Source organism: Neodiprion virginianus, chromosome 2, assembly GCF_021901495.1.
Source record: "Neodiprion virginianus isolate iyNeoVirg1 chromosome 2, iyNeoVirg1.1, whole genome shotgun sequence".
Lineage (NCBI taxonomy): Eukaryota > Metazoa > Arthropoda > Insecta > Hymenoptera > Diprionidae > Neodiprion > Neodiprion virginianus.
Window position 1 is genome coordinate 20,642,695 of NC_060878.1, and position 23,356 is coordinate 20,666,050.

The 23,356-nt window shown below is 28.0% G+C and overlaps 4 protein-coding genes and 1 long non-coding RNA gene across 5 annotated transcripts; 3 read left to right on the plus strand and 2 right to left on the minus strand.

The window, feature by feature from the left end:
• Positions 1–3,656: 3,656 nt before the first annotated feature.
• LOC124298708 (cytochrome b-like) lies at positions 3,657–5,467 on the minus strand. The gene is given in 1 exon segment (XM_046751079.1): positions 3,657–5,467. A coding segment is annotated over 1 exon segment (816 nt). The 5' UTR covers positions 5,436–5,467; the 3' UTR covers positions 3,657–4,619.
• A 2,444-nt stretch (positions 5,468–7,911) lies between these two features.
• On the plus strand, positions 7,912–9,084 carry LOC124298710 (NADH-ubiquinone oxidoreductase chain 5-like; the record flags this gene model as incomplete). The annotated part of the gene is given in 1 exon segment (XM_046751082.1): positions 7,912–9,084. A coding segment is annotated over 1 exon segment (1,158 nt), but the record flags the coding sequence as incomplete, so codon positions are not given.
• Positions 9,085–12,211: 3,127 nt separating this feature from the next.
• Positions 12,212–14,479, minus strand: LOC124298709 (cytochrome c oxidase subunit 1-like; the record flags this gene model as incomplete). Its single annotated transcript, XM_046751080.1, is given in 1 exon segment — positions 12,212–14,479. A coding segment is annotated over 1 exon segment (1,332 nt), but the record flags the coding sequence as incomplete, so codon positions are not given.
• Positions 14,480–16,098: 1,619 nt separating this feature from the next.
• LOC124298711 (uncharacterized) lies at positions 16,099–21,737 on the plus strand. Its single transcript, XR_006906861.1, has 2 exons — positions 16,099–16,133; positions 21,651–21,737. It is a non-coding gene; the product is annotated as an uncharacterized LOC124298711 (long non-coding RNA).
• A 207-nt stretch (positions 21,738–21,944) lies between these two features.
• On the plus strand, positions 21,945–22,829 carry LOC124297750 (mucin-2-like). The gene has a single exon (XM_046749061.1). It carries the CDS (start codon positions 21,945–21,947, stop codon positions 22,827–22,829), a length of 885 nt encoding a protein of 294 aa, XP_046605017.1.
• The last annotated feature ends 527 nt before the right edge of the window (positions 22,830–23,356 follow it).

Sequence of the window (23,356 nt, forward strand, 5' to 3'; positions counted from 1 at the left end):
TTAGTTAAGATTATTAATAATATTAGATGATTAAATTGTTTTTTTATTTTAACTATTCAAAAAATTGCTCCTTTATTTATTTTAATTAATATTAATAATAGATTAATTATTTATATATCAATAATTTTGTCTGGATTTATTGGTTCATTATTGGGATTAAATCAAATTTCATTAAAATTGATTATAGCTTATTCTTCTATTAATCATATATCTTGGATGTTTATGTCAATATTAATTGATTTTTATATTTTAATAATTTATTTAATAATTTATTCTTTAAATAATTTAATAATTTGTATTTTTTTTAGTTATTTTAATATAAATTATTTGAATCAAGTTTATAAATTTAATAATATAAGATATTTTATGAAGTTTATAGTTATAATAATATTTATATCAATAGCTGGTATTCCACCTATATTTGGTTTTATTCCAAAGTTTTTTGTTTTTATTTTAATAGTAAATAATAAATTTTTTATTGAATGTTTGATGTTTATTATTTTTACATTAATTGTTTTATTTTATTATATAAATTTAATTTTACCTTCTTTATTATATTTAAAATTAATATTTAAATTAAATTTAAATAATTTTATATTTAATTTTTATTTTTTTATAATTATTTTATTTAATGTTTTTATTATATTAATAATTTATTTTATTATATTATATTTTAATATATAATTTTTAAAAATTTTAATAATTTTTATAATTTTAAATTTGCAATTTAATGTTATATATTTAACTATAAAATTAAGATTTTAAGTTAATTAAACTAATAACCTTCAAAGTTTTAAATAAAAATTTGTTTTTAAATCTTATTTTATTAATAATAGAATTAAACTATTTCTAAAGATTTCAAAAATCTTTGTGCTTATTACACTAAATAGTATATATATATATATATATATATATATATATATATATATATATATATTATAATTTTTATTTATTTTTATTAAAGTTTGATTCTGGTTTTTATTTTAGTATTATTATTTTTTTGCATGTATTTTTTTAATTAATTAGAAATATTTTTTTGCAGCATTTAATTTTAATAATTAAAGAAATTTAGAATTATAAATAATATAAAAGTATAGACAAAAAAATTGTGCCAGCAGTAGCGGTTAAACGTTTTATACAAATTAATATTTTTAATTAATAAATTGTATTAATTTATTTATATTTAATTAAAAATAATTTTATGGTGAAATAAAATTTTTTGATTATATATATATATATATATATATTATTTTATGAAATCTAAGATTTAAACTAGGATTAGATACCCTATTATTTTAGATGTTAATATTATATTTTAATAATTAATAGTTATGTTCTTTAAAATTAAAAAAATTGGCTGTATTTAAAACTAATTAGGGGAATTTGTTTATTAAACGATAATCCGCGATAAATCTTACTTTAATTAATTGAGTTTATTTATTTTCGTTAACAGAATATTTTTTTAAAATTATCAATTTTCATTAAATTTTATAGAAATTTTATTTCAGATCAAGATGTAGCTTATATTAAAGTTTAAATGAATTACAATAAAAATTTTATTTTTGGATATTAAATTGAAATATTTATTTAAAATTGGACTTAATAGTAAAATTTAAAATTATATTTATTTGAATTAAGAATTAAATATGTACAAATCGCCCGTCACTCTCATTATAAAATGGGATAAGTCGTAACAAAGTAAATATACTGGAAAGTGTATTTAGAATTCAAATTACTTAGAAGGATTTTTTTATTTACAATAAATTAAATAGTTGTTTAATTCAACTTAATTTGAAATTAATAAATTATATTTTTTATATTTAAAATTTTTTTATTAATAAAAATATTTTTATTAAATTTATAATTTTAGTATTGTTAAAATAAAAAATAATTTAAATTATAGTTTAATTGTATATTGATAGAAATTTGAAATATTTTGAAAAATAAAATTTTCAAAAAAGTATACTTTATTTATTGTACCTTGTGTATCAGGGTTAATTAAAAAAATAATATAAATTAATATTTTTCTCGAATTGAAAAGATCTATTTAATTTTAAATTATTTTTAATGTTTAATAATTATTTTTAATTTTTAAATAGAAATGAAATGTTTTTCGTTTTTTAAGTTATCTAGTTTTTTGATAAATAAATTTAATTTGAATATCATTATTAATTATTTTAATTAATAAAAATAATTATTTTTGATATAAAAGTTTTAAGGGATTAGCTTTAATTCTTAATTTTATAATTGATTTTAAATTATATAATTATATTTTAGGCTTAGAATTAGTTTTAATTTGAAAATTGTAATAATTTTATAAATTATATATATATATATATATATATATATATATATATATAATCTTAGTTTTAATTTAATTTTTTATTAAAATAATTTAATTAATAATTATTTAATTTAAATGATGATTAAATTAGTAAATATTATAATTATTTATAAATATAAATTTATATGATAGTTAATTATAAGGAATTCGGCAAAAAATTAATTCGCCTGTTTAACAAAAACATGTCTTTTTGATAAAATATAAAAAGTCTAATCTGCTCAGTGAAAATTTTAAATAGCCGCAGTATTCTAACTGTGCAAAGGTAGCATAATAATTTGTTCTTTAATTTAGGACTGGAATGAATGATTTGACAAGATTATTACTGTCTTATAATTATTAATTATTGAACTTGATTTTTGAGTTAAAAAGCTTAAATTTTATTAGAGGACGAGAAGACCCTATAGAGTTTTATAATTAAATTTATTTTATTAATTAATTTATTTTTATAAAATAAATATAATTATTTTGTTGGGGTGATAATTAAATTTAATAAACTTTTTATTTTGTTTTACATTAATTAATGAATTTTTGATCCTATGTTTTAGATTATTAGATTAAATTACCTTAGGGATAACAGCGTTATTTTTTTTAAAGTTCTTATTGACATTAAAAATTGCGACCTCGATGTTGGATTAAAATTTATTTTGGGTGTAGAAGCTTGAAAATTTAGGTCTGTTCGACCTTTAAAATTTTACATGATCTGAGTTCAAACCGGTTTAAGCCAGGTTGGTTTCTATCCTTAATTTTATTAAAAATTTTTAGTACGAGAGGACCATAATTTTGAATTATTATAATTTTATTTAAAATGAATTTTATTAAATTTTTTAACTATTTTGGCAGATTAATGTAATAAATTTAGAATTTATTTATGTATACTTTATTATACAATTAGTAATTTATATTAATGAATTGATTATAGTTTTTTTAAGAAGATTAATTTTACTTATTATAGTATTAGTTAGTGTAGCTTTTTTAACTCTTTTAGAGCGTAAAGTTTTAGGTTTGATTCAAATTCGTAAAGGGCCTAATAAAGTTAGAATCGTTGGTATTTTACAGCCATTTTCTGATGCTATTAAATTATTTTCTAAGGAGTTTTCTATCCCTTTAATATCAAATTTTTTTCCTTATTTTTTATCTCCTTTAATTATATTAATATTAATATTGATTTGTTGAATAACAATACCTTATGTTACTAATTTTTATTCATTTGATTTTAGTTTAATTTTTTTTTTTATGTTGTTTAGGTATTGGAGTTTATCCAATTATGATTTCTGCATGATCTTCAAATTCTAAATATTCTTTTTTGGGTATATTACGTACTGTTGCTCAAACAATTTCTTATGAAGTTAGTTTAGTTATAGTGATTTTATCAATTTTATTTTTAATTGAAGGTTATTCTATAACTTTATTTAGTTTATATCAAGAATTTATTTGATTTATTTTTTTAACTTTTCCTTTAAATTTAGTTTGATTTATTATTTGTTTAGCTGAAACAAATCGAACACCTTTTGATTTTTCTGAGGGGGAGTCTGAATTGGTTTCTGGGTTTAATATTGAGTATAGAGGTGTAGGATTTTCATTAATTTTTTTATCCGAATATTCAAGAATTTTATTTATAAGTATATTATTTGTTTTGATATTTTTAGGAGGTGATTTATATAGTTTAATATTTTATTTAATAATTATTTTTATTAGATTTTTATTTATTTTGATTCGAGGAACTTTGCCTCGTTTACGTTATGATAAATTGATGATAATGGCTTGGAAAAAAATTTTACCTGTTTCATTAAATTATTTAATTTTATTTATGGGTTTAAAATTTATATTTTATTGTTTTTTATTATAAATTATATTAAAAATTTAATTATTTAAGTTTAAATCAATAAAAGATTTAAAACTTTTATATTATGTTTTCAAGACATAAACTTATTCAAGTTCATTGATTTGTTGGTTTAATTTAATTTAATAAAATATCTCACATTTTTGTTAGTGTAGGATAAATTAAAAAATAAAAGAAGTATACTAATGTTAATATTTGTCCAACAATAATAAATGGATTTTCTACAGGTCTTATTCCAATTCATGTTAGTATTAATACAATTCTAATAAATATTCAAAATAGAAATTGTCTAAATGGGTAAAAATTTAATCCTTTGAAATTTATTATTTTATAAAAAGGTATAATTAATAATACTAAAATAGATATTAGAAGAAGAATTACACCCCCTAATTTATTAGGGATAGATCGTAGGATTGCATATGCAAATAAAAAATATCATTCAGGTTTAATATGAGGAGGTGTAATTATAGGATTAGCAGGGGTAAAATTATCTGGGTCTCCTAATATATTAGGATTTATTAAAATAATATAAATTAAGATAAAGTATATTAAAATAAATCCTACAATGTCTTTTAATAGAAAATAAGGTTGAAATGGTAATTTATCAATGTCACTATTAGTTCCTAAAGGGTTTCTTGACCCTGTGTTATGTAGGAATATTAAATGAATAATTGTTATTATAACAATAATAAAAGGAATAATAAAATGAAGAGTAAAAAATCGTGTTAGTGTAGCATTATTAATAGAAAATCCTCCTCATAATCATTGTACTAAAAATTCTCCTAAATATGGGATTGCTGATAGAAGGTTAGTAATTACAGTAGCTCCTCAAAAAGATATTTGTCCTCAAGGTAAAACATATCCTAAAAATGCGGCTGCTATAGTTAATAATAATATTGTTGTTCCTGTAATTCAAGTAGGTTTAAAGTTAAATGATCCAAAAAATATTCCTCGTCCAATATGTAAATATATACAGATAAAAAATATAGAAGCACCATTTGCATGTAAATTTTTAATTATTCAACCATTATTAATATCTCGGTAAATATGGATAATTCTATCAAATGCTATTTGAATATTAGGTGTATAATGTATAACTAAAAAAATACCTGTAATTAATTGGGTTACTAAACATAATCCCAATAATGAACCAAAATTTCATATTGTTGTAATATTTGATGGTGTTGGTAAATCTACTAATGATCCATTTATGATTTTTAATAAAATATTTTTTAAACGTAAAGGTAACATTAAAAAGTTTTCCGTAAAGATCCTAAATTGATATTAGAAATTTTTACAACAATAATTAGTGTAATAAATAAATAATTTATTATTATAAATGAAATAATAAAATTTGGTTTATTAAATAATTTGTTTAATGATATTTTAGTTAATATATTTTTATTTAGTTCAATATAAGATAATTTTATTGTATCTTCAAATGTAAAATTTATTTTATTATAATTAATTATTAATATGAATATTAAAATAATTATTATAATGTTTATTATTATTCATTTATTAAAAAGAAATTTTACGTTTGAGATTAATCTTGATACATAAATAAAAATAATTAATAATCTTCCTAAAAAAATTAAAAAAATTATATATGAGTATCAAAATCTTATATTTAATATTCCTGATGTTACAGAAATTAAAGATGTTTGGATTAGTAAAATTAATCCTATTGTAAATGGGGTTTTTGTTAAATATATTATTATAGTATTAATTAATATAAGTAGTATGAAAATTTTTATAATTAATTAATTAAAATAAATTTATATTAATTAGTTTTAAAAAAAAATTTTTCTTTGATTTACAAAATCAATATTTTAAATAAACTATTAAAACTTATATTTAATATTAAAATTTCAAAAAATAGTTTATTAAAATATTAATTTTGGAGATTAATGATAGGAAATTTTTTTCTTTTTTTGAAATTATATATATATATATATATAATTTATTATTTTAATAGATTTTTATTATTTTGTTTATTTTATATTTTTAATTAGATTTTTAAGTTTAAGATTAAATCGGTTTCATTTATTGATAGTTTTATTAAGAATTGAATTTATTATTTTAATATTATATTTAATATTAATTTTATTTTTAAATATATATATATTAGAGATGTATTTTATTATAATTTTTTTAATTTTTAGAGTTTGTGAAGGAGTTTTGGGTTTATCTATTTTGATTTATATAATTCGTTTACATGGTAATGATTATTTTCAAGTTTTAAATATTTTTTAATGATAAAGTTTTATTTTTATTTATTATTTTTAATTATAGTTTCAAAAAATAATTTTTGATTTTTTCAGTTTAATTTATTTTTTTTAAGATTTCTTTTTATATTTTCTGGAAATTGTAGATTTGAATTTAAGAGTATAAATATTTTTTTGGGTTGTGATAATTTATCTTTTGGTTTAGTTTTATTAACTTTATGAATTGGAGCCTTAATAATTATATCAAGATATTTTATTTATGAATTAAGAATTTATTTAAATTATTTTATTTTATTGATATTTTTTTTAATTTTATTTTTATTTTTGACGTTTACTGTAAATAATTTATTTTTATTTTATCTTTTTTTTGAATGTAGATTAATTCCTACTTTTTGTTTAATTTTAGGTTGAGGTAATCAATTGGATCGGGTTCAAGCTGGTATTCATTTATTATTTTATACTTTATTTGCTTCTTTACCTTTATTGTTAAGAATTATTTATTTATTTTTTGAGTTTAAAAATTTAAATTATATTTTTTCTGTGGAAAATTTATTTCAAGTTTATTCTTTTTATTTATTTGTATTTTTAATTTTTGCTTCTTTAGTAAAATTACCTATTTTTTTTATACATTTATGATTACCTAAAGCTCATGTAGAAGCCCCTGTTTGTGGATCAATAATTTTAGCTGCTATTATATTGAAATTAGGGGGATATGGTTTATTACGAGTTTATATATATTTAATTAATATAGGTATTTTTTTTAATGTTTATTTGATTGTTTTGAGAATAATAGGAGGAATTTATATTAGTTTAATTAGAATATTTCAAGTTGATTTAAAATCTTTAATTGCTTATTCTTCAATTGCTCATATAATAATAATATTATCTGGTTTATTAACTTTAATAAGATGGGGAATTTATGGTTCTTATTTGTTAATAATTTCTCATGGTTTATGTTCTTCAGGTTTATTTTGTTTAGTAAATATTATTTATGAACGTTTAAGAAGTCGGAGATTATTTATTAATAAAGGTTTAATAAATTATATGCCAAGAATATGTTTATGATGATTTTTATTATGTTCTTCAAATATAGCAGCTCCTCCTTCTTTAAATTTAATAGGTGAAATTATATTAATCAATAGATTAATTATATGAAGTAAAATAATTTTTTTATTAGTCATTTTTTTATCTTTTTTTAGAGCTTGTTATACATTATATTTATATTCTTTTACTCAACATGGTAAAATAAATTATTTTTTTTATTCATTTTCTCAAGGTAATGTTCGTGAGTATATTTTATTAATATTACATTGAATTCCTTTAAATTTAATTATTTTAAATAGAGAATCTTTTATTATTTGAATATAAATTAATTTAAATAGTTTATTTTAAAATATTGATTTGTGGTGTCAAAGAAAATTAAATTTAGTTTTTAAATTATTTTTATATTAAATATTTGTTTATTTAGTTTTATTATAATTTTTTTTATTAGATTATTTTTATTTATATTAAGTATTTATTTTTTATTATATGATTTAGTTTATTTTGTTGAGTATAATCTAATTGAAATTAATTCTTCTTGTGTAGTAATAACATTTTTATTTGATTGGATATCATTAATTTTTATAAGAACAGTTTTATTTATTTCTTCTTTGGTAATTTTATATAGAAATTCTTATATAATAAATGATTTAAATTTGAATCGATTTATTATATTGGTAATTTTATTTGTTGTATCAATGATATTAATAATTGTTAGTCCAAATTTAATTAGTATTTTATTAGGTTGGGATGGGTTAGGTTTGATTTCTTATTGTTTAGTAATTTATTATCAAAATGTTAAGTCTTTTAATGCTGGTATATTAACTGTTATTTCTAATCGTATTGGTGATATTTTTTTATTATTATCAATTTCTTGAATAATAAATTTTGGAGGCTGAAATTTTTATTTTTATATAGATGTTTTAAAATATAATTCTTTTATAATAGTAATTACTTTAATAATTTTGATTGCTTCATTTACTAAAAGTGCTCAAATTCCTTTTTCCTCTTGACTCCCTGCAGCAATAGCTGCTCCTACTCCTGTATCTTCATTAGTTCATTCTTCTACCTTAGTAACGGCGGGGGTTTATTTATTAATTCGATTTGAAAATTTATTTAATAGAGAGAATTTTATTATTATATTTTTATTATTATCTAGATTAACTATATTTATGTCTGGATTAAACGCAAATTTTGAATTTGACTTAAAAAAAATTATTGCTCTATCAACTTTAAGTCAATTAGGTTTAATAATAAGAATTTTATTTTTAGGATTTAAGTTTTTAGCTTTTTTTCATCTTTTAATAGATGCATTTTTTAAAGCATTATTATTTATATGTTCAGGAGTTTTTATTCATGGATTGAATAATTTTCAGGATATTCGTTTATTAGGTTCAATATTTAATCAAATACCTTTTACTTCTATTTGTTTTCATTTTTCTAATTTGTCTTTATGTGGGTTTCCTTTTTTAGCTGGGTTTTATTCTAAGGATATAATTTTAGAAATAGTTTTAATATTAAATTATAATATATTTATTATATTTATTTTTTTTATTTCAACTTTTTTAACAGTTTATTATACTTTTCGTTTGATTTATTTTTCTATATTAGGTTGATATAATATAATTAGATTAAATTATTTAAATGATTATGATGTTTATATAAATAATTCAATATATTTTATGATATTAATAGTAATTTTAGGAGGTTCTATATTTAGTTGATTAATTTTTCCTTATAGATATGTCATTATTTTGCCTTTTTATATAAAAATTTTACCAATTTTGATTATTTTTTTAGGTATATTATTTGGATTTTTTATTTATTATTTAAATGTTAAAATGTTTAAGTTAAAGTTTTATTTTTTAAAGATATTTTTTAGAACAATATGGTTTTTACCTGTTATTTCTACTTATGGTTTAATTAAAAATATTATATTTATAAACAAAGAATTAACTTTAAATTTTAATCAAAATTGATTAGAATTTTATAAAAGAAGAATAATTATAATTTTTATAAAAAATTTTTATATATTTATAGATTTATTAATTTTTTATTTTAATAATGTTTTAAATTTATTTTTATTATTTGCTTTTTTATTTTTTTATTATTTCTTTATATTATAACTGTTTAAATAGCTTAAAATTTAAAGTATATTATTGAAGATAATATGATGATTTATTTAAATCTTTAAACATTTAATTTATAAAATTAAATAATTTATTTTTACAATGAAAATGTAATGTTTTTATAAACTATATAAATTAGAAATATAAATGAATTTTAATCATTTAATAAAAAGTTAGAAGCTTTTTTATTTTATATTTCTATTTAATTGGAATTTTTATTCATTTTTATTATTAACAATAATAAGCCTCTTTTTGGCTTCAATTAATTTTAATATAAATTATTTAAGATAAATTAATTAATATTAATAATTTTTGAATGCAGATCAAATGTTATATTTAACTATTATCCTATAAAGTAGAGTTATAATAAATAACTATAATTTCAGGCCGAAACTGAATATAAATTTTATTTCAACTTTGTAGGTTTAAATTCAGTTTAGTGCCCCAAATTTTCATTCATAATATAATCCTAATAATAAAATTAAAATAAAGTATGATACTATAAATAGTCAAATTTTTATATTTGAAATTGTTAAGGTTATAATTATTGGTAATATTAATGTTACTTCTACATCGAAAATTAAAAAAATAACTGCAATTAGAAAAAAACGAATAGAAAATGATATACGTGGATATCCTTTTGGATCAAACCCACATTCAAATGGTGAATTTTTTTCTAATTCATAAAATGTTTTTTTTGATAAGATTATTGAAATAGTTAATATAATAATAGTAATTATTATAATTATTATTAAGGTATTAAATACTAATTTAATTACTTATACTAAATTTTGTTAGACTTATTGATTGGAAATCAATTATACTTAAGTTATATTATATAAATATATTAGTATGTTCTTCATCAGTAAATAGAAATATAAAGGAAAAGTCAAATTACATCTACGAAATGTCAGTATCATGCGGCTGCTTCAAATCCAAAGTGATGAAAATTAGAATAATGATTTAAGTATACTCGAAATAAGTTAATTATAATAAATGTTGTACCAATTAGCACATGAATTCCATGGAATCCTGTAGCAATAAAGAAAGTTGATCCATAAACTGAATCTGCTATTGTAAATGGTGCTTCTAAATATTCATATCATTGTAATATTGAGAAAGTAATACCTAGAATGATTGTTAATAATATTCTTTTTAGTGTTTCTTTTTTTATATTATTTATTAATCTATGGTGGGCTCATGTAATTGTAGCCCCTGAAGAAACTAAAATAATTGTATTTAATAAAGGAATATCATAAGGGTTAAATGGTGTAATATTTTTTGGAGGTCATATTCTTCCAATTTCAATTGAAGGTGAGAGGGATCTATGAAAAAAAGCTCAAAAGAAAGATAAAAAGAAAAAAATTTCTGAAACAATGAATAAAATTATTCCTAACTTTATTCCTATTATTACATTTGATGTATGTAATCCTTGATAGGTTCTTTCTCGAATAATGTCTCGTCATCATTGAATTATAATTAAAATGGTGATTAGAATTCCTAATATTAATATATTTTTTAATTTGAAATTGAATCATTTAATAGAACCTAAAAGTAGAATTATTACAGCTAATGATCCTAATAAAGGTCATGGTCTGTAATTAACTAAATGAAATGGGTGTTGAGGAAAGGATATATTTTTATTTGACATTATTTAGTTTACTTCTCTAGAGTATAGAGTAATTAGTACTATAAAAACATAAGCTTGAATAATTGAAACAGCGAATTCTAAAATTAGTAAAGAAATTTGTCTAACTACTAAAATAGATGAGGATAATATATTAATTTTTGTTCCAATTCTTCTTAATAAGGTTATTAGTAAATGACCTGCAATAATATTTGCTGTTAATCGTACCGCAAGTGTTAAGGGACGAATTAAATTTCTGATTGATTCAATTAATACTATAAAAGGTATTAATGCATTTGGTGTATTTTGAGGAACAAGATGAGTAAATATATGATTTATATTTTTAAATCACCCAAATAGTATAAGTCTTAATCATAAAGATAATGATAATGTAATTCTATTTGATAAATGTCTAGTTCTAGTAAAAATATAAGGAAAAAGACCTATAAAATTATTAAATAGAATAAATAAAAATAAAGATGAAAAAATTAATGTTCTGTTAATTTTAAAATTACCTAATAAAATTTTTACTTCCGAATGAATTATATATATTAATTTTCATCATAAGATATTTTTTCGTGATATAATTAGTCAAAAAGTTGTTGATGGAAATAGGAATGTTCCAATTAATGTTCTTGATCAATTTAAGTTTAGGTTAGGAAAAAAAGTTGAAGTTGGATCGAAAATTGAAAATAAATTTATTATCATTTTCAGAAACCAAATTTTTTTTTCTTAAAAAATTTATCGAATTTTTTTTTAAAAAAATTCTTTTTTCTAAAATATGCTATAATAATAATTGTAGTAAAAAGAATAGTAAAAGTTGTAAATAAAAATAATCAATTTATAGGATATATCTGCGGAATAAAAGAATATTAGAATTTTCTAATATTTATAGTTTGACTAACTATTATTTTAATAAATTAATTCTTTTCATTAAGAATATTTGCTAATATATTATAAAATGATTTAAGAGATCATTGCTTGCTTTTCAGCCACTTAATGAATTAAAATGAATTGATTCATTTTAAAAAATAATTTATTGGAATTCTTTCTATAACAATTGGTATGAATCTATGATTGGCCCCACAAATTTCTGAACATTGTCCAAATATTTATCCTGGTCGTTTAATTAATAATCTAATTTGATTTAATCGTCCTGGAATTGCATCAATTTTTTTTCCTAGACTAGGAATTGTTCAAGAGTGAATTACATCATTTGATCTAACAATCATGCGAATTTGTGTATTTAAGGGAATAATTGTGTTATTATCTACATCTAATAAACGGAAAGAATTTTTATTAATTGATTTATTTATATAAGAGTCAAATTCAATATTTTTGAAGTCTGAGTATTCATATCTTCAGTATCATTGATGCCCAATTGTTTTAATTGTAATTAGGGGTTTATTAATTTCATCTGTTAAGTATAGTAGATGAATTGATGGTATAGCAATAAAGATTAGTAATATTGAAGGAGTTATTGTTCAAATAATTTCAATATTTTGTTTATTTAAAAGGTTTTTATTAGTAAATTTATTTAATATTATAGTTAATATTAAATATAAAATTGATACTGTAATTAAGATTAAAATAATTATAGTATAATCATGAAAAAAGATTAACTGTTCTATAATAGGTGAATTAGCATTTTGAAAATTTATTCTTGATCAGGTTATCATTTTCTAAAAAAAGTTTAAAACTTTATTTATGGGGTTTAAATCCAATGCATTTTTCTGCCATAATAGAATTTTTTGTTATTCCTGGAATTTCTTCATATCTATGATCTGAAGGAGGAAATTTTTGTTTTCATTCAATAGATGAATTTGTAATTTCTATGAATATAATTTGCCGTTGTGTTGACATTCTTTCTCAAATAATAAAAATTAGATATAATACTCTAATAAAAGAAATAATTGATCCAATTGTTGAAATAATATTTCATATTGTAAATGCATCTGGGTAATCAGAGTAACGGCGGGGTATCCCATTTAGGCCCAAAAAATGTTGTGGAAAAAAGGTTATATTTACTCCTAAAAATATAATAGTAAATTGAATTTTTAATCATTTTATATTTAATGTTATTCCAGTAAATAATGGGTATCAGTAAATAAATCCTGCTATAATTCCAAATACTGCTCCTATAGATAAAACATAATGAAAATGTGCTACAACATAATATGTATCATGTAGAATAATATCGATTGAAGAATTAGAAAGTATAATTCCTGTTAATCCTCCTATTGTGAATAAAAAAATAAATCCTAATGTTCATAGTATTGATGATCTAAAATTTATTTCAGATCCATATAGTGTTGCTAATCATCTAAAAATTTTAATACCAGTAGGGATTGCAATAATTATTGTAGCAGCGGTAAAGTAAGCTCGTGTATCAACATCTATACCTACAGTAAATATATGATGTGCTCAAACTACAAATCCTAATAATCCAATTGTTATTATTGCATAGATTATTCCAAGAGTTCCAAATGTTTCTTTTTTTCCTGATTTTTGTGAAATAATATGAGAAATTATCCCGAAGGCTGGTAAAATTAAAATATAAACTTCTGGGTGTCCAAAAAATCAAAATAAGTGTTGATATAGGATTGGGTCTCCTCCTCCTGAAGGATCAAAAAAAGTTGTATTTATATTTCGATCTGTTAATAATATTGTAATTGCTCCTGCTAGAACTGGAAGAGATAATAAAAGAAGAATAGCTGTTAGTTTTACTGCTCAGACGAATAAAGGTATTTGCTCAAATCTTATTCCTTTTGGTCGTATATTAATTATTGTAGAAATAAAATTAATTGCTCCAAGAATTGATGAAATTCCTGCTATATGTAAAGAAAAAATTGTATAATCAACAGAGGGTCCTGAGTGTCCAAGATTTCTTGATAAAGGAGGGTAAACTGTTCAACCTGTTCCTGTTCCTGAATCTACTAATCTTCTTGAAATTAGTAGGATTAATGACGGGGGTAATAGTCAAAATCTTATATTATTTATTCGGGGAAAAGCTATGTCAGGGGCTCCAAGTATTAGAGGAATTAGTCAATTTCCAAATCCTCCAATTATAATGGGTATAACTATAAAAAAAATTATTAAGAATGCATGAGATGTTACAATTATGTTATAAATTTGATCATCACCAATAAATGATGAGGGTGTTCCTAGTTCTATACGAATAATTATTCTAGAAGATAGTCCTAGTATTCCGGATCAGATTCCAAATATAAAATATAATGTTCCAATGTTTTTGTGATTAGTTGAAAATAATCATTTATTCAATATTTGATAAAATGGCTGAATTTAGGCGATAAATTGTAAATTTATTTATGAAATTAAAATTTCTTTTATTAAAATTTTTTATAAATTATAATTTATATAAATTAAAAATTTAGTTTATATATGAATGATATATATATATATATATATATATATATATATATATATATATATATTATAATTTTTAATTTACTCTTAAAAAAAAAGAGAAATTTAAAAAAAATTTTTTTATTTACATCAATTAAATTTTTCAAAATTATATATAATTATTAGAGAAATCCTATATATTTTTTAATTATTTGCTCACATATTAATTAAAATAAAAATATTATTCATTAAGAAAATGCCATCTAATTTACTTAATGAATTGTAGTTTGGAACATTTATACAATGGATTAGAACTTATTATGAACTTTTAAGAAAACATACAGATAGATAAATGATTATTTATTCAATTTCATATTTTTAATTTTTAAAAATTAATTATTCTTTAATTTGAGAAAAATAATTTATTTAATTAAATCATTTTTTTTATTTTATTAAATTATTTAACTCAATTACCTCCATTTATATTCTATTATATTAATGTATATATATATATATATATATATATATATATATACAGGGTGTCCCTAAATTGCCTCCCACGGACTAGCCAGTATGATACCTCGTTAAAATCCAACCGAGAATTTCTTTTCCGGAAGCTCGTCCGACTCATAGTTTTTGAACTATAAGCGATAGCGCTAGGCCAATCAGAGTGCACCATTTCATCTAGATTTGCCGCCACGGAAATTGCTGTTTTGTTCGTCTGGGTGAATTATTATTATTCGTTTACGAATTAAATATCGGCACCTCCCCTCTCTCGCTGCTGTACCCCTTATGCTTGAGGATGCGCTTCTGTTTACACACACGAGTGTGCGTCCGTGGGTGTGCGGCCGGCTGCGTGTGCCGCGGCAACAATACCGAGGTCAGCGCCCGAGAAGGGGTACAGCAGCGAGAGAGGGGAGGTGCCGATATTTAATTCGTAAACGAATAATAATAATTTACCTAGACGAACAAAACAGCAATTTCCGTGGCGGCAAATCTAGATGAAATGGTGCACCCTGATTGGCCTAGCGCTATCGCTTATAATTCAAAAACTATGCGTCCGACGAGCTTCCGGAAAAGAAATTCTCGGTTAGATTTTAACGAGGTATCATGCTGGCTAGTCCGTGGGAGGCAATTTAGGGACACCCTGTATATATATATATATATATATATATATAGGTATATTATTTTATAAGTATATATATATATATATATATATAGGTATATTATTTTATAAGTATATGTATATATAAATATATATAGGTTGTGACGTTGCACCCAGAGTGCAAGTCACAACAAACCCCAAACCCGCGGGGAAGAGCCGAACGGGTGAGCCCTGTCCCGTCGGGAAAGACCCGAACATCACCGAAGCCCCCCGACGCTCGGCAGAGCCGAGCGCCAGATTGAGTACGAGCACGGAAGTAACCGCAGCAACACCTGAGCAGCCCAGCCTAAGAGCGAACGAGAAAGAAAGAGAGAGAGTCACACCCACACACCGATACACCCAGCTACACTCCACCACACCTCGAGACACCCACTCACACGCCGACGACACCAGGTTAGCCTGCATTCTACCGCCGATCTGCTCCTCCCCTCGCAATACCAACCCTGTCTACCACACACTCCCCGTCACTCTACACCACCCTCCCCTCGCCATATCAACCCTTCCGACCTCATATTCCCCGTCACCTCCCACACTCCTTCCCCCCCCCCCCCCCCCGCGCGCGTATCTGTAAGTTAGTATTAAGTAACGCTAAGGGCTGAGGCGTGATCAGCCACCGCTCAAGTCTACAACCCTTTTGTACCTCTTAGTTTAAGTCGAGCCCTGGTGCAAAAATACACACACTAAGTTTTACCGATTATATCCGCCCCGTCTCTAATTGTCTTCCCCACCCATATTATTCGTGCGGACTCAAAACCCGTCACAAATTGGCGCCCAACGTAAATTACCCACATTTTTACCCCAAATACGAACAATTAAGAGACAAAACACAGGAATAAACGCTAACAAAGTACACACAGACTCACGAAACAAAGCTACACAATCATGAAAATTCGAATAAAGACAGTTGAACACACACACTACCAAACACGAGACACACAATGGCAGACCAAGGACACAGAGAACCACAAGGCCTAGCGCGCGAACACATGGACATACACACACCCGAACGCAACCAAAACAACTCGACACAGAGCGAGCCGCGCGCGACACGAGATCAACAAACGCCGACCCAACCGCAGGAAATAAATAGAAGACGCTCGATAAATTCACCAAACGCAATAAATATAATCGATGCAGCTATCATAGAGAATACACACAATTTACATAGTACACAAATTCAACATCAAGAAAGCCCAGAACCAACAAATCCCACACAAACATACAATACAATCCCAACACCTACACACACGCAAACTAACACGGTAACAACCAGTCAAACGAACCGACACTTCACGGGAACAGACACATTTTTAGCCACCAACACTCGTAACACACGATTTATACAAAATCTGATAGACCTCGGAGCACTACCAAGCGACAGAAACGAATACGAAGACCCACACATATACAGCACACAGTCAATACACCCCACAAACAACCAAAACACGACACACCTAAACCACACACCAAACCCGAACAGTTCATATTGGAATCAGCCAGCAATGGCAATGAAAACAATACAAACATGGAACATAAAATACTCAGGAAACACAGACGAAGACATAGACGAATTCTTACAAAATCTCCGCGACTATCAAACGGGTTATGAAATACACGATACACAATTAATCAACAACCTCAGCCCGATACTCGAAGGTGACGCAAAAAACTGGTACAGATTAAATAGAGGCAAATGGCGAACACTGGACGAATTCGAAAGAGACATTACACACGCATTTCAAGACATACAACACAGGGACAGACTGGAACAAAAAATCAAAAACTACGTACAAGGACCAACACAAAAAATCACACAATTCCTAATACAATTTAGAACACTACTATCACAACTAAAACCACCATACCACCCACGAACACAATTAGACCTGGCATACAGAAACATGAAAATAGAATACAAGGCATACATAAAACCATACGATTTCGCGAACTTCGACCAACTGGAAATGGCCGCAAAAGAATGGGAAGCAGATATCGAATGGGAAAACACGAGACAAACAATATTAAACAACTACACACACCCGCGAGAAACCTACACACACCAAACACACCACACACAATACATCCCATACAAGTACACACAAACACAACCCCGCCCAGCAATACTCCCAACACCAAATATACCACCGGCACTCACAGACAACATACGACGAAACCAAACAAACCAAAACACGCAACAGACTCGATACCCCGCAATCACGTATAACTCACCACACTACACTCAGCAACAAACACAAACGAATCCAAACACAGGCACAACACCACGCAGATGCTTTAACTGCAACCAACCCGGACACTTCAGATGGCAATGCACACAAACACAGAACCAGGGAAACGAGTAAGGGTTGACCCAGCAAGGGTGGAGGGCAACCCCAAAAACAACACAAACACACCCGAGACAGTAGCACCTACAACAGATAACAACAGAACGGAAAGTAGGTTTCACATCAGAATCGAAATACACGGTCACGAATTTAACGCACTAATAGACACAGGGGCAACACACTCATACCTAGGCGCAGAAGTAATACAAATACTACACAACACAGACACACAAATAAACAACACACCCGACAGAACAGCTACAATGGGAAACGGAACACAGGTGACGATAGAAGGAGCAGTAACACTCCCAATACGCCTCGGCAACATAACAAAAAAAATTAATTTCGGATTAATACCAAACTTAGGCTCACAAGGTATCATTGGGAACAGCGACTTAATAAGATTTGGAATACTAATAAATTATGGAAAAAACACATGGTCACTGATAGACGACCCACAGACACACTACCACATGCAAGCTAGACCACAAAAACTACCAACACCACTCAAAGAATACATACAAACACATCAAACACGAGAAACACGACACCAATCAACACAAACACACACAAAACAAGCAAAAGCAGCAGAAAAATTAGAAGCAACGAAACAACAAACGAACCCGAAAACAACAGAAAGACACGAAAACACAAAAAAAACAACCATGAAACAAAAACCACTAACACCAACACTACCCAGCACAAAGACACCACCGGAAAACACCCCCCAAAAAGACAACCCACAGAACACACAAATCACAAATCAAAAAATCATACCCACAAACGCACAAACAACAAACGACACACAAACTGACAAAGAAACCGAACCACAGATATGCGCAGGAATACAAGAACTCACACAATCACAACACACACAACTACAGACGACAATACAGCAGAAAATCTCAACACTACCAGGCCAACTCGGGCTAACACACCTAATTAAACACAAAATAGACACACAAGGACACGCACCCATAAAACAAAGATACTATATGGTATCACCAAAAATTAGAGAAGCCATCCACACAGAAATAGGCAAAATGCTAAGAGAAGACGTGATAGAACCATCAGAAAGCGAATGGTCGAGCCCAATTGTGATGATAAAAAAACCAAATAACACATATCGCTTTTGTTTAGACTTTAGAAAAGTAAACTCAGTATCAAAAAAAGACGCATACCCACTACCATACATGACAGCAATATTAGACAAACTACGGACAGCACAGTACATATCAAAAATCGACTTAAGCCAAGCATACTTCCAAATACCACTCGACGAAGACAGTAAACACATAACAGCCTTTACAGTCCCGGGAATGGGCTTATTTCAATTTAAAAGAATGCCATACGGACTGACAGGCGCACCGGCGACATTCCAAAGACTACTAGACAGACTCATAGGCCCAGAATGCGAACCATATGCATTCGCATACTTAGACGACATAATAATAGTAACACAAACATTCGACGAACACTTACAAAGACTAGAACAAATACTCAAAAGAATTACAGACGCGGGACTAACAATAAACCCAGAGAAGTGCGAATTCGGATGCGCACAAGTCAAATATCTCGGATACATAGTAGACAGACACGGACTACACATAGACCCCGACAAAACACAACCCATAGAAAACTACCCAAACCCAAAAACAATAAAACAACTGCGGAGACTAATTGGCATGGCATCATGGTACAGACGCTTCATACCTAACTTCGCACACATTACAGAACCACTAACACGACTACTGAAAAAAGACCAGAAATGGCACTGGGGGGAAGAACAAGAAAACGCAATGAACACAATCAAACACGCACTCACATCACCACCCACACTCGCATGCCCAGATTACACACAAACATTCACACTACAAACAGACGCTAGCGGAACAGGGATAGGTGCCGTACTAACACAATCTCTCGATGACGAAGAGCATGTCATAGCCTACGCTAGCCGTGCGCTAAGCGAGGCAGAACGTAAATACTCGACAACTGAGAGAGAATGTTTGGCGGTACTCTGGTCCATAAAAAAATTCAGACCATACGTGGAAGGATACCATTTTAAAGTCATTACAGATCACCACGCACTGAAGTGGCTTAGAGAATTAAAAAACCCCACAGGCCGACTTGCACGATGGGCACTAGAACTATTAGAATACGACTTTGACATTACACACAGAAAAGGTACAATGCACGACGTGCCAGACGCACTTTCAAGACGACACGAAGACGAAGAACACATAGACACAATAGAAGACACGACAGACAAGTGGTACACATACAAAAAAACACAAGTACAAACACGCCCAGAGAAAAACGAGTCGTGGCGAATCAGAAACAATCAACTATACTTCCACCGCCCTAACCCCCTACACTCAAACCTCCTACCAGACACAAACCCATGGAAACTAGTCATACCCAAAGACAAAATAACACACATACTACACGAAAACCACGACGTAACACAAGCAGGACACTTAGGGATCGAAAAAACATACCAACGAGTAGCAAAAAAATATTATTGGCCAGGGATGTACAGAGACACAGTAAACTACATAAAAAAATGTGACACATGCCAAAGAACAAAAACAACACAAGCGCGACCGGCAGGACTAATGGGCATGAGAATTATCGAAGAACCGTGAACAGTAGTAGCCTCCGACATCATGGGCCGACTCCCACGATCAAAAAAAGGAAACCAATACATCATAGTGTTCGAAGACCTATACACCAAATGGGTGGAAATCATACCGACACGCAAAGCAAACGCCAAAACAGTAGAACAGACATTCCACTCACACGTAATATCACGATGGGGTACACCACGCATACTACTGACAGATAACGGCACACCATACATAAACAAACTCATACGCGAACTGACACAAAAATTCAACATAAGACACGCAACAATCCCCCCATACCACGCACAAGCCAACCCCGTAGAACGCGTCAACAGAACCGCTAAAACAATGATCCAAGCCTACGTAAACAACGACCACACAGAATGGGACATACACTTACAAGACTTACAATTCGCGATCAATACATGTACACACACATCAACTAAACACACACCAGCCTTTTTAAACCTAGGAAGGGAATTAAATCCCACACAATGTCTAAGAAATCAGTTAGAGAACGACAACGAAGTAGAATTACAAGACACAGACAGATGGACAGACCACTTGAGACGACTACAAATACTTAGAGACGAAGTACAGAGGCACTTAATAGAAGCAAACGAAAAACAAGCACACTACTACAACCTACGAAGACGAGACATTCAATTCAAGGAAGGAGACAGAGTACTGAAAAAGAACCATACACTCTCATCCGGACCAGAACGAACGACAGCTAAGTTAAGTAAAAAATTCATAGGCCCATACATAATCACTAGAAAAGTCTCACCCACAATATACGAATTAACAACTGAGAGCGGTAAAAATATAGGAAAATGTCACATAGAAGACCTAAAATTATATACATAATCAAATAAGCAACAAAACAACCACGCCCAATAACACGCCCCGAAAATAAACTAACATGTGTATTCACTCCACAGAAACACAACATGGAAAATCAGCAAACAAAAATACCGGCCCTGATGACACTGCGACTGACGAGACCGACGACAACGACGACACAAACAGAAAAAACACCACTATTACAAACACCAGGACAGGCCCCACACCCACACAAATACGGACGCGACGGCACACACCAGACGGAGACCCGACGAACCCTACTACCGACACCCCCCCCTTACATAAAGGTAATACAGACCACCACGACAACAACACACTTAACAACCACTGCACCCACAGCCACACAGAGACACTCACAAACACACACACCGATGACCACACACACAATTACACCCTCCGGACCAAGGCAATGCCCGAAATGCAACGGGCTGGTCCGGGGCACCAAATACACAGAACACACACAAACCTGCACACAAACTAACACAGACACAACACACCCACCACAAATTATCACACACCCACCAACAGTTACCCACACCACACGAACCACGGCCACACACACGACTACACACCCACCCACCAAGAAACAAACACCCCATACAACCACACGCCCCACACCCACACCAACACCACGTTACACACCACCCCCCGCACCAACCCCCCAATGGGCACGCACCAGATTCGCGAGACCACCACAGACGACAGAGGACAGGATCTTACAGACACTCGCTAACATGGACAGACACACAGAATCGACACAGACAAAACAAACATGCAAACAACACACAGGACCACACCCCGAGATAATAGCCATAATTGCAAGTTTAGGACCAGCAAGCACCCTAGACGACGAATTACGAGCACAAAAAGAAAGATACATGACCAGACGGGCACACGAACGCACAAACACTGACGAAACAGAAGCCAGCACCTCAACACACCAACCACACACCACACATCAAACAGCACCACACAAAACACAACCCCCCAACACACCAGACACCGACAGCGACACAGATTCCACCACCTCCACCGCAGAGACAGTTATACACATCGAAACCACACACACAAGCACGCTACAAACACAAACGCCGGACAACGACACAGATAGTAACACCGACACCACCTCACTCACGGACACAGTGGAACATACACAAACACCCCAACCAGCCACACACACCACACGGGACTCAAAACGATACAAAAAACGAAAATCAATACGGAAACAGAAAAAAGAACAAAACAGGAAACACTAGACAAACTGACAACACCAAACGGACGGACGAACAACGACAGACGGAGGCCAAAGAAACAGAACACAACCCAAAAAGAGAGAAGAGAAGGGAGAAGAAACCACGAGCCACGAGGTACAAAGAACAACGCAAAAACTCACCAAGACCCACACCGACGAGAGCCACCGTACCAAAACCAAAAATTCAAGTACAAAATAATATAAGAATAGAATAAGTTTATATAAGAGAAAAAAACATGATTTTGATTAAGACACACGAGACTAAGTAGAATAAGTAGATATAAGACGACCCACAACCCACACCAAACACATACCCCGCAAATACAACCCAACCTCCATCCCTTAACCCCGACAGATCGGAGCAGACAACACAGAAACAACAAAAATAACAAAAGGAGAATACACAGACGAAAGGACCACAAAATCCGTCACCGAAACCGGCTCACCCTATAGGCCTCGCCCCGCGTGGGGAGGGGGGAGTTGTGACGTTGCACCTAGAGTGCAAGTCACAACAAACCCCAAACCCGCGGG